General features: G+C 44.0%; 1 protein-coding gene across 1 annotated transcript in view; it reads right to left on the bottom strand.

Moving 5' to 3' along the window:
- Positions 1-12,566, bottom strand: part of LOC115476552 (phospholipase A2 inhibitor and Ly6/PLAUR domain-containing protein-like) — a 77,617-nt gene extending 65,051 nt beyond the window's left edge. Inside the window, exon 1 of the mRNA XM_030212978.1 lies at positions 12,468-12,566. Within this exon, the coding sequence (XP_030068838.1) occupies positions 12,468-12,519 (52 nt within the window). The 5' untranslated portion in view covers positions 12,520-12,566. The remainder of the gene's footprint in view (positions 1-12,467) is intronic.
- Positions 12,567-12,998: the final 432 nt, after the last annotated feature.

The raw sequence follows: 12,998 nt of genomic DNA, 5'->3' as shown, positions 1-12,998 counted from the left end.
AGTGTGCTGCATTTTCAAAACAGATCTGATTACTATAAGGGGAAATGTTATGTTTTTATGTGAAGTCTGTGAGATGGAATGTTGAATCACCATTTGAATATGGAATGGGTTACTGTGTGAGATCTCTGAATGCAGTGTAAAAGCCTGCTGGATTTTAGAATAGGGAATCAACAGTGAGAAATAGGTTTTGTAGTGAGAAAACCTGTAACTTATTTTATTTCAATTAGAGAGTGTGGCCACAGTATTGAGAACTGATTAATTGTCACCAGAGTGGAGTCCGTTTCTGGACAAGCAGGGAGTTTTAAGAGCTTTGCTTCCATTTATTTTCTTATGTGAGGTTTTAGGAAGAAGAATTCTGTAGATCATCCGCTGAAGTATTTCCAGATGAGCTCCAACGCAAGAAAGACATCATCTAAGTAAATTCAACTACAGCTAAGTGACATTGCCAAGGGTGTTGAATGGAATATATTATTTTTTTCACAACACTTTAAGGGAAAACAAAGGAACAGACCATCAGATATTAAAAATCCATGAGATCCCTGCAAAAACACCAATAGTGCACACAAAGAGACCAAATTTTACATCAGGAAAGAGAATAACCACAAATATCTGATTTTGATAAAAGACAATTTAAATACTTATCTGAAAAGGTTCTTTTCTGCCTTTTTAGGTGAAACAGACAAAGTTAAGGGTATACATGTAGTTCTACATTTGAATGTTGAATATGTTATTGCAGTTCTATTAAGCCTCACACTAATTATGAATTTGAGTTTATTTGAATGAAAATTTGTTTGCATTTGTATTCAATAAAGAAAAAGATAATTTGCAAATCTGAAGGTGCAGTTCTTCCAGTTCAGGAACAAATCCTAAATTTAGCTTCTTTTCCTCCCTTATTCTTTGAGAATAAAGGATGAGGTTAGTTTATTTGTTCCACTCCCTCGGCTGTGAGTGTGTGTTCCCTGGATATTCGCCACAACTATAAACATCAGGTATCTGGGAGCACATCATTACAGTCCAGCCGAGAGGGGTGGTAACCTAAGCCCATGTTGGGCTCACTGACGCTTTCTAAAAGGGCCCCTTACTTGATAATCATGACATCCCACTGAAATCATCTCCTTTAGTATTAAATGGTTTAAAATGCCACAGAGTGATACAGAGGCATTATAATATTTTTGGTCTTATTTTGCATCCCTCTACTAATAATTCCTTACACCATTTGCTTTTTTTGGTTGCAACTGCATACTGGGCAGCAGATTTCAGTGTATTGTCTATAATAACACCTAGGTCTTTTTCTTGAGTACTGACTCCTTAAGTGGACCCTAGCATCAGATAACTATGATTCAGATTATTCTTCCCATTGTACATCACTTTGCATTTGTCTACACTAAATTTCATTTGCCATTTGTATTCCCAGACTTCCAGTTTCCTAAGGTCTTCCTCCAATTTTTCACAATCCACATGTGTTTTAACAACTTTGAATAGTTTTGTGTCATCTACAAATTTAATCACTTCACTCGTCGTTCTGATTTCCAGATTATTTATAAATATGTTAAACAGCACTGGTCCCAGAACAGATCCCTGCAGCACTTCACTATTCACCCTCCTCCATTGAGAAAAATGGCCATTTAACTAACTCTACCCTCTGTTTTCTGTCCAATAACCAGTTCTTAATCCACAGAAGGACATTGCCTCCTATCCCATGACTCATTCATTCTCTCAGGAGTCTCTCACAAGGTGCTTTGTCAAAAGCTTTCTGAAGATCTAGATGCACTACAGCAACTGGCTTATCTTAATCAACATGTTTATTCACACCTTCAAAGAAATAAAGAAAATTAGTGAGGCAAAACCTCCCTTGGCTGAACCCATGCTGACTCTGTTCCATTAAACCATGTTTGTCTACGTGTTCTGTAATTTTATTCTTTATAATATTTTGCCCAGCATTGAAGTCAGGCTTACTGGTCTGTAACTTCCCAGATCACTCCTGGAACCCTTTAAAAATAATCATCATCATATTGGCCACCCTCCAGTCTTCAGGTACTACAGACAGTTTTAATGACAGGTTACAGATCACTAACAGCAAATCAGCAATTTCATGTTTGAATTCTCTCAATACCCTGGTGTGTATACCATCCGGACCAGGTGATTGGTCACTCTTTAAATTGTCAATTTGGCTCAGTACATCTTCCAAGTTCACTGAGATTTCTTTCAGTTCCTCCTCATTGTCACCCCTGAAAAACATTTCTGGTATAGATATATCTCTTATATCTTCTTCTGTAAAGACCGAAGCAAGGAATTCATTCAATCACTCCACTATGGCCTTGTGATCCTTTTATAAGTACACTAGTAAAACATGCCCGTTTCGTGCAGAAATGAAATGGGCGCTAGCACGGTTTTCCTTCCGTACCTCCCCCCTCCCTACTCACCCCTTTGGCGTTCTGAAGGCACTGACTGCCATTGTTTCGGACCTCGGCACGCCACCTTCAATCTGCTGCGTCGTTGGTTGTGAAGCCAGTGATGCCATTGCTCCGCCCTCGACGTCATCACGTTTGACGCGAGGGCGGGGCCTCAACACAGTGTTTTCGGTGGCTTCACCACCACGAAGGCTTCGAACCGGAAGGAAGTGCCCGGAGGACCTGACAGTGACGTCAGCGTCCTCAGAACGTTGAGGGTGAGTTTTATTGTATAGGATAAGTAATGCCACACTGGGAAAGACCAAAGGTCCATCTAGCCCAGCATCCTGTCCACGACAGTGGCCAATCCAGGCCAAGGGCACCTGGCAAGCTTCCCAAACGTACAAACATTCTATACATGTTATTCCCAGAATTGTGGATTTTTCCCAAGTCCATTTAGTAGCAGTTTATGGACTTGTCCTTTAGGAAACCTTCTAACCCCCTTTTATACTCTGTCAAGCTAACTGCCTTCACCACGTTCTCCAGCAACGAATTCCAGAGTTTAATTACGCGTTGGGTGAAGAAACATTTTCTCCGATTTGTTTTAAATTTACTACACTGTAGTTTCATTGCATGCCCCCTAGTCCTAGTATTTTTGGAAAGCGTGAACAGACGCTTCACATCCACCTGTTCCACTCCACTCATTATTTTATATACCTCTATCATGTTTCCTCTCAGGTTCTAATGGTCCCACAGATTCCCTCACAGGCTTCCTGCTTCTGATATACCTTTAAAAATTGTTACTATGACTTTTAATCTCTGCAGCAAGTTTTTCTTCATATTCTCTTTTAGTTTTCTTTATCGGTGCTTTGCATCTGGCTTGAAGGTGCTTATGTTGCTTCTTATTTTCTTCATTTGGATCCTTTTTCCATTTTTTGAAGGATGTTCACTTAATCTTTTAACCATGCTGGCTATCGTTTGCCCTCTTTTCCACCTTTGTTAATACATCCAGTCTGGGCTTCCATGATGGTATTTTTAAACAACGTCCATGCCTGATTTAGAGTTCTAACATTTGCAGCCAACCCTTTCAGCTTCTTTTGAACCATTTTCCTCATTTTCTCATACTTACCCTTTTGAAAATTAAAAGCTGCTAGTGCTAAAGTAGATTTCCTTAGTGACGTCACTCCAGATATCAGCTGAAATTTGAACATGTTATGATCACTGTTTCCCAGTGGATTCAACACCATTACCTCTCATACAATGCCCCGCATTCCACTAAGGATTAGATCCAAAATAACTCCCTCTCTCATTGGTTCCTGGACCATTTGCTCCAAGAAGCAATCATTCATTACATCTAGAAATTTTACCTCCCCAGCACTCCCTGATGTAACATTTATCCAGACAATATTAAGAAAATTGAAATCACCCATTATTATAATGTTGCCCAATTTGCCAACTTTCCTAATTTCTGGAAACATATTTTAATCTGTCCATTCTGTCCCTGAGGACGGTATTACAGCCTTACCAGTATATTCCTTCCCTTCACACCTGGAATTTCTATCCATAGATTCCACGCTGCTATCTGTTTCATGTAGAATGTTTATATTGTTTGACTCAATTCCCTCTTTGACATATAGAGCAGCCTCCCCTCTAATTTGATCCACTCTGTCATTGCGATATAATTTGTACCCTGCTAACACAGTGTCCCATTGATTGTCCTCCTTCTACCAGGTCTCTGAAATGCCTATTATATCTTTCTCTTCAGTTGGTGCTATATACTCTAATTCTCCTATCTTATTTTTAAGGCTTCCAGCATTTGTATATAGACACTTCAAATTGTCTTTTTTTCTTTACATTTACAGGTTGCTTTGAATTTAATGGGGATAATTTGCATCATTACTCTGTTCTCTGGGGTGGGGTGAAAGAGTGGTGGCAGGTGGCTGCATGTGGAGGTTGGGACAGTTTTGGGGGTAGAGGAGCAGATGTAGGAGGTAGCTTTGGGAAATGGAGCAGTTTTTGAGGTGGTAGAACAAACGTGGATAGTTTTGGGGAGTGGGGCAATATGTAACTAAGGGGCTGTTGTGGCTATAGTGTTCAGGATATTGAGTAATTCTGGGACATTTAAGGGGGGGGTGTTAATTGGAGATAGAAGGATAAGGGTAGTTGGGGTGGTGGGATAGTAGCAGGGGCTAGTTTTGGCACATGGGGCAATTAAAAGTGTAATGGAGCAGTTGCAAGGGTAGATTTAGGGGTAGTCTGTTTGCAGGAGGATAGTTTTGGAGGTTGGGGTGGTATGTGAATGGTGAAGCAGATGTGGGAGCTAATTTTGTGGGTAATGGAAGTTAGGGGAGTGAGGAGTGCAGAGAATAGTAGGGGTTTGCAGGCCGAACATTTTAATTTTGTTTCGTTTCCAATGTCCTTTTGAGGATTTTTCCAATAAATTATTTCACCTACTTTAGTATATTTAAGGCTCCCATATTCATGTTGTAACCTTAGGTTTGTGTAATCACCTAGGTAGTTGTTTAGTGCACGCCCTGAGTGGTGGGAACCCAAAAGATAAACAGATTTATTTGTTGTCTGGACCAGGTCCAGTGCTGGTGTGCACCAGAAGGCTTAACAAGCAATAACTCTGCCTAACTGAGATACGGTGTAAAGGGGTGTGGATTTGATATACTGCCTTTCTGTGGTAGAATCAAAGCAGGGTGGGATGCAGCTGAAAGAAGGCCCCCGAGATGGTCAAAGCAGTTCTGCTTTTTACTTCACTGATACTACTGGAAGGAGAAAAGGGAAGGAGAGAGAGGTGTGAGACTGCAGCTGCAATGAAAGATAGACATGCTGGACTTGGGGAGAGCAAGGAGGAAGAGAGTTGATCCTTGGGGGGAGGGAAAGGAGGGAGAGAATTGCTGCATTGGGGGCAAGGAGAGAGAGGTGCTGTATGGAGGGGCATAGAGAGAGAGAAGTGCTGCATGGGGGGCATGGAGAGGGAAGGAAGTGCTATTCTCACGAGGGCAAGGGAGAGAAGTATTTCACGGGGGGGGGCAAGGACAAAATAATTTTTGCATTGGGGAGGGCAAGGAAAGAGAGGTGCTGTATAGGGGGTCATGGAGAGGGAAAGAAATGCTGGACTCAGGAGGGCAAGGAGGAAGAAAGATGCACATGAAGGGGGAAAGGTGCTGCATGGGGGGCATAGAGAAGGAAAGAAGTGGTGGACTCAGGTACAAGGATGGAGAGGTTCTACATCAGAGGGGGCAAGAAGGGAGAGAGTTGCTGCATCAGGGGGTAGTTAGAAGGGGAAGATGCTGCATGAGGGGGTATAGAGAGTGAAAGAAGCAGTGCACGGGAGGGGTAAAGATGGAGAGAAGTGTTGCTTCAGGAGTCAAGGAGGGTAAGTGGTGCTGCATCTGGGGAGAGGCCAAGGAGGGAGAGAGGTGCTTCACTGGAGGGTGGCAAGGAGGGAGAGAGATACTGGTGTAAGGGAGAGGGTTGCAGGAAGGAAGACAGTGATCCAATGAGGGGTTTGAGGAACAGAAGGGGGGGGGCACTAGAACTACAGAAGCATGGAGAGAGATCCTGGATGTGCAGGGAAAAGGGGATGATTGGAAGGAAAAGAGAAAGGGAGGCACACTGGCCTAAAGGCAAGAGAAAAGATATATCAAGATGGAGCGGAGGCTGGTGAGGGCTGCGAAAGTGAGTACAGAGGAAGGAAATGGGGTTAGTGACTAGATGAAAGGTAGAGTGGAGGAGAGATAAAGAGGGAGTAGTCGGAGTGCTGGAGAGGAGATGAGAGGGAGATGGAAAAAGCTGGTAGGTAGATGAGAGGTCAAAAGAAGGAGACTAGCAATGATCTTTTTCCCTTTTTTTTTTACTATTCTCTTCTCTGCTTTTATATCTACCCATTTTATTTTACCCTCATTCTCCCTTTCTCTTATCCAATCATCTTTAGACAGATGTAGAGAAGGAAAGGAAGAAGACAACTCTGGTCTCCTCGGGGCAGACTGGATGGACCTTGCAGGTCTTTATCTGTGGACATTTACTATGTTACTGTGTTACAAGAGGAGAGAGAAGAAATAAGTCAACCTGTAAAATCATTTAGGAGAAGACTGACACATGGAAATTGAAAAAGAGACTGGGACCAGCTCAATTAGAAAAATAAAATGCCAAGACAACAAAAGTAGAAAATTAAAATAATATTTAATTCTTTTTAAGGACTGGGATGTGTCCACTTTAGAAAATGTACATCTTTTCTATTTGTTTTTCCTGCCTTCTGCCGCTGACCCTCTTGCTGCCTCATGCTCTTTAAAATGGCTGTGGAAGTGTCGGCAGCCATTTTGAAAAAGAGATGCGGCAGCAAGAGGGTCAGTGGCAGTGTCGGCAGCCATTTTGAAAAAGAGATGCGGCAGCAAGAGGGTCAGTGGCAGACCGCTAGGGTGGCTTGGGTATGTTCTGGGAGGGTACCCTGCAGCTCAGGGGAGGAGAGGCAAAGCTCAGATTGTCGTGCATTTACAGGGAATCCCGCCATCCCTGCTCCCATGCAGCTCTCTAAACACAGGACGGCAATGATGGCCTCTGCCTAAGATCGACCCTGCTCATGTATTCACTCATTCTTCCCTAGTATATCCGTTGAAGTGTCACTGTCACCTCCCTAAGCATCTCTTTTTTCCCCCATCCAATTTCTCCACTTTTTCCCTATCCCTTATATCTACTGTCCTCTCTATGTCTCCCTGTTTCTATCTGCTATGTTCTCTCTCTCCCTGTTCCTTTCCTCATGTTTTGCATGCCCTCTCTATCTTCTTTTTCTTACCCCCAATCCTCCCATCTCAGTCTAACATTTCCCCTCTTCCCATCTGGTTCTTTATTCCTCCCCCCCTCCCAGTCCCACCATGTCCACATCATTTCTCTTCCAAATTTCATACTTCCCCCCCAGCGCTCCCTTCCCCATGATCCGCAGCTATGATCAGGTCACCCGGACACCTGTGACAGTGACAATAAAACAAGAAGGAAGCATGGGTCCTTTTAGTGGTTCATGCACCGATGGCTCTGCAATATCCTGCTCCCCACAGAAACAGAAAGTCTGCCAAATACTGTCAGTAGGCAACCCTGTTTCTTTAGGTAGGTTAGCCATGTCTTTCCACACTACAGCTGCAGTTTACTTCCACAGCTATGGCGTAGCCATGGGGGAGGGGGGACTTACAAGCCTGGTTCTCCCCAACTTCAGCTTGGGCCCCCCCCCCCCCCCCCCCCCCCCACTGCTTTAATGGCTGTTGGGGATGCCAAGCCCTGCCAACTGAAGAGGTCTCCTGTGCGAGACCTGCCTGTGCTGTCTGAGCAGCACTTCAGTCAGCAAGAGTGCTTTAGCGGCTGATACTGGGTCTCTTGTGCATGCACAGTTCAGCGACTAAACTGAGAATGTGAGGGAGTGCCAAGATTGGCGGCTGAAGTGCACTGCTGACATGAGTACGTGTTACTCTGGTGGGATTGTCAGGAGACCAATTCTGGGGGTTGCATTTCTTTAGAGAGAGAGATTCTAGAAGCACAGGCAGGCATGGGCGTAGTTTGGGGGGGGGGGTGAAGGGGGCATTGACCCCCAAAATGCAGGGCTGGTGCAACGCTGTGGCTGCAGGAAGCTCTTCCCGCCCTCAGCTCCTGGACAGGCTTCCTCTTCGTTTCTTCCTTCTTTCCTGCCCCCTCCCCTCACGTGCGTTTTAACCTTTTATTTTCCTCGCAGCAATGGCAATGAAGCACACAACATAGTGGGCTCACCTCCAGCCTTTCCCTTCCTTCACTTGCGATGATGTATTTCCTGTTTCTGCGAGGGCGGGACATTATGTGAGGGAAGGTAAAAGCTGGAGGCGAGCTCGCTGTGTTGCTTCACTGCCGTCGCTGCGAGGAAAAGGTTTAAACATGCGTGGGGGGGGGCAGGAAGGAACGGAGAGGAAGGCTGTCAGGGAGCTGAGGGAGGGCATGGAGAATCGCTGGACATGAATGGGAGGGGGAGAGAAGAGGTTGCTGGACATGGAGAGAGGGGAGGGCAGGGGAGAGAGGAAATTTGCTGGATATGGATGGATGGAGGAGAGGCCGGGGAGAATGGAGAGTTGCTGGACATGGATGGATGGAGGGGAGGGCAAGGGAGAGGGGAGAATTGCTGGAATGGATGGATGAATGGAGGGGGCAGGGGAGAGAGAAAATTTGCTGGATATGGATGGATGGAAGAGAGGGCAGGGGAGAATGGAGAGTTGCTGGACATGGATGGATGGATGGAGGGGAGGGAAGTCAGGAAGGAGATGCACATGGATGGAGTGGAAGGGAGAGAGGAGAAATGTTGGACATGGATGGAGGGAAGGGAATACAGAGGAAGTAGATGCACAAGAATGGAGGGGAGGGGAGTGAGGAGAAATGCTGGATATGGATGGAGGGGAAATTGCTGAATTTAAGGGCTGGATCGGAACACTTTGAGGGCAGATACTGAAACTGGAGGAAGGATAGGGACAGGGCTACAGATGGTAGACAGGACGCATAAGGACACAGGAGGATGGTGGACATGGTGAGTGAAAAAATATCAAATGGAAAGTAGACACTGCATAAAACAGAAGACACTGGGACCAAAGCGAATAGAAAAACTAAATGATCAGACAATAAAAGAAAAAAGTATTTTATTTAGAATGTATTAATTAGAATATGTCAGCTTTTGGAAATGTGCATCTGTGATATTTTGCATGTAAGTTTCAATTTTTCTGGTATTGCTGCATGCTGACTCTGACTTCTTGAGGTAACTTTCCAGTTCAGTATTTTGCCTTCATATATTTTTTTTATTTCTAGTTCCTTGTGTCATATCTGTTGTGTCATGTGTTTTTCACGTGTGATCAAGGTGCAGTATTCTGCTAGAGTGTAGTATTTGCAGCCCTTTTTGTTTTGTTTTTCACTATGTAGTGTACTTGTGTTTTAGAGCCCGGTGTAATTACAGTGCTTCCTTTCCACGCATAAGGTTGTAGCTCATCCTATCCTTGGAATTAGTGCTGTTATGGTTTGGTAAGGTTATGAGTGTGTTTTTGCACAAGTTTGTGTATAGTGTTTTTGCAGTGGAGAGATTGTGTGTTGGCCTTACTGAGGTGGCACCAAAACATCAGAAAGGGTTTTAGAGCCTAAATCATGACACACTACCTCTTGAAGGATCTACATAATAAAGCTTATGCATTTCTAAGGTCTACACTGGCATGGTATAGGAAAGGGGGTGGGGAAATACTACTGGAGAGGAAGAGGGAGTGTTGGGAAAGAAGGAAGGAAGGGAGAAAGAGCTGGCTTTTTTGGGAATAACCATAATGAATATGTATGATCTCATGCATATTCATTATGGTTATTCCCAAAAAAGCCAGCTTTCTCACTTCCTTCCTTCCTCCATATTAGCATATTCATTTGCATATTTATATGCAAATGAATATGCTAATATGCTTCCCCCATCCTTTGCCCCCCCCCCCCAAGTGAAACAGTCAAACTTCGCCCATGCAGGCAGGACTCATGTAGGAGACCTCTTCAGTTGGCGGGACTTGGTATATCTGCCAGCAAAACTGTACTTTAAAGTGTCAGGGGGAGGGGGAAATGGAAAGAATACCTGACCCCTTCAGTCCATCATTGCTCCACCCCCCCACCCCCCCCCCCCCCCCCCCAAAAAAAAAGAACTTCTGGCTATGCCACTTTTCCAGAGGCCATCTTGTTCCTGTCTGGACTCCTATATAAGCCTAGTCACTGATTGGTTTCCTTGTCAGTGCTTGGTACTGTCTTGTGCTTTGCCTGCCTCCTTGTTGGAGGATCCTACTCACCTGATTAAATGATTTTTGATACTGCTCTATCCCTACTAAACCTCATCCATACTCCAATTTTATTACTGACTCACCAGTGAGTTCCTTATGCTTGTGTCTCCATTGGATTCCCTTTGTTTTATGGTTCTCACCTTAGATTCTCAGTTCAGGCAGCAAGGACCTGGCAGCCACTAGCACCAGAGGGCTCAACCTATTGTGAAGGTGTTTGCTAAAAGCAGAAGACCCAAGCCTATCTTTCCCTGTGAGGAATGTGTCTATAGACCTAGCCTGCTTACTTCTCCTGGGTCTCCTTTATCAATGAGAACCACTACAGATGTGTGTTCCTGGTTCTACTTATGGGCCTCTTTTATCAAGCCGTGCTATAGGTTCCCGCGTGGCAATGCCAATGGAGCCTATTCTTGCAGGTAGAGAGAGCTGGTTGAGAACAGACCCCAGTTTGCAATGCATAAACTCTTGTCCTGCACATCAAAACTATAAGTTATTTTTCCTTGTTTGATTACTACATTAAAGAAGATTTTGGTTCAAGAATTCTGAGTCTTCTCATGCTGATTTTACTCTGGTTTAGCTGCATGCCATTCATATCAGGCATTGAATGGGCAGAACAGTCACATTTCTTTTAGATTTACTATTAATTATTATAGTATGTATGTTTTACTTTTGTAGCCTGTCTAGAATGGAAGGATATAGTAGCCTATATTTATTTTAAATATATAAATAAAAATACATAGTTGAAGTCAATCGGGATTGGATAGTAGAAAAATAGAGGAGTCAAAGTCGAAGTCAAAGGTTTGGTAAACTGTCTCCACAGCCTCCCAACCCCCCTCCCCCCCCCCCCCACCGCCACCTCCCCCCCCCCCCCCCCCCCCACACACACACACACTGCCACCAAATGGCCAAAAGCATTTATATGAGAGAAGCATTTCCATCTTCTGCAGCATAAAACATAACAAACAGTGAAATATATCCATTAAGAATTATTCCTTTCAAATTGCTTGTTCCCTGTTCTTAGCTCTTTCCAACAACTAACTGCCCCACAACTTCCCCACATCTCCAAACTTCCCTCATAAAATACTCCTGCAACTGCCACAAACCCCCCAAATTATCTCACTACCCTGCACAATTGCCCCACCCCTTAAATCATCCTCAAGCTCCCCAAACTACACCCCAAAAATACCTCCCTGCAACTGTCCCTAAATGCCCCATAGTACCACTTGCAACTACTTCCAACCCTCTAAAGTACCCGACTCTCACTACTACCCCCAGTTTTTTCAGCCCCCTGCTACCACCCCATCACTACTCCAAAAGTTCACCCAATCTTCCAAACTGCCTCACCCCAAGCAACCCAGCACAACTGTCCCACATACAAACTAACCCACAACTGCCCACCCCAAACCTACTCCTCACAACTTTCTCAACCCTCAAAATTCTCTCACCCCCAAAACTATCCCCTGCATTTAGATCCCAAAACAGTACAATACATTTTATGCTGCTTGTCCTAGAAATAAGCAGTGGATTTTCCTCAAGTCCATTTTAATAATGGTCTATGGGCTTTTCCTCATAACTGCCCTGAAATTCTCTGCCTCCACCATCAAAACCTCCTACATAAATGCCCTGCTACCCTCAAATTGCCCCATCCCTCCAAACTACCCTGTACAACTGCTCTAATACCCCTCAAACTACACCCACTCCTTAAATTACCTCCCACAACTGTCCCACTCCCTCTGCCTTGAACATCTGAGAAAGATGTGAGCTACATCCAATTCTCTTTCATATGCAAGCATACAGGTCAAGGATAACATTATAACAAAACACCACTAGTAGGTACCTCCATAGTGCCTTTTTATAAAGAAAATGTGATGCCCTTTTTTTCATAAAATACTAGTGTAAGCTACTTAACATGTGCCTATATTGCAGGCATGGAGATTTACATCTATGCAGATGGTGTTCTGTGAAAAGTTATTTATATACTACAGTATCTGACCACATATGCAGTGGAATGACTTTACAGAATTACCTCGGAAGTGGAAAGAATTTCATAAGTCATGCTCCACTTGCTTTCCCTGCTTGTTGCTCTTAGCTCATTTGTTTCTGGATCCAGTATGGTCTCTTCATTCTGTTCCCCTTGCTAACATTGTGTAATTCAGTTAAGATAAATAGTAATGATTTCAGTAAGCTATGGAAGAGGATGGAAGGAGTGGGATTGTTATAGGCATCCACCTAAGAATGATGTCAGAAAGACATTTCAGTGAAGGAGCCTTTTTACCTGTGGCTATCAGAGCAGAGAAGATGCAGATGCTGGTGAGAAAAGCCCTCATGGTGCTGGAGGGATGATGAAGCTGGATGAAGTGTGTGACAGGTGAGCTCACAGTCTGGTCCCTAGAATCTTTCCTACTCTGGAAGCAGTATTTATACTCGGATGAATAAAAAGACCCACTGTGACCTGGACATTTGCTTGTGAGAAATGTCTACAGTTAAATATGCAATGAGGCTGTGTAGGTCTAGTAGCTGTAAGCCATGTGAAGAGTCCTTGTGAAGTGCCTACAGACATTCCGTACATGAAAACATTAAGAAGAAGAAATATCTCTACATGACATGAGAAATTTTCCTTCATATATTTATTATGTACATATTTAGAAAAAAAAAACAGGATGTTTTTATGGCTGTAACTTGCTGAAGCAGTGATGGGCAACCTTTGGGGCCCTTTTAAAATGCCGTGGTAGAGCTACAGAGGCATTATCACGTCATTCTGACACTACTGCCGGCCTACCGCAGTGGCCAGTGGTACTGCTGCCCC

Source organism: Microcaecilia unicolor, chromosome 8 (genome assembly GCF_901765095.1).
Source record: "Microcaecilia unicolor chromosome 8, aMicUni1.1, whole genome shotgun sequence".
NCBI lineage: Eukaryota > Metazoa > Chordata > Amphibia > Gymnophiona > Siphonopidae > Microcaecilia > Microcaecilia unicolor.
The sequence above is the reverse complement of the archived record's forward strand: the minus strand, read 5'-3'. Positions and strand labels throughout refer to the sequence as shown.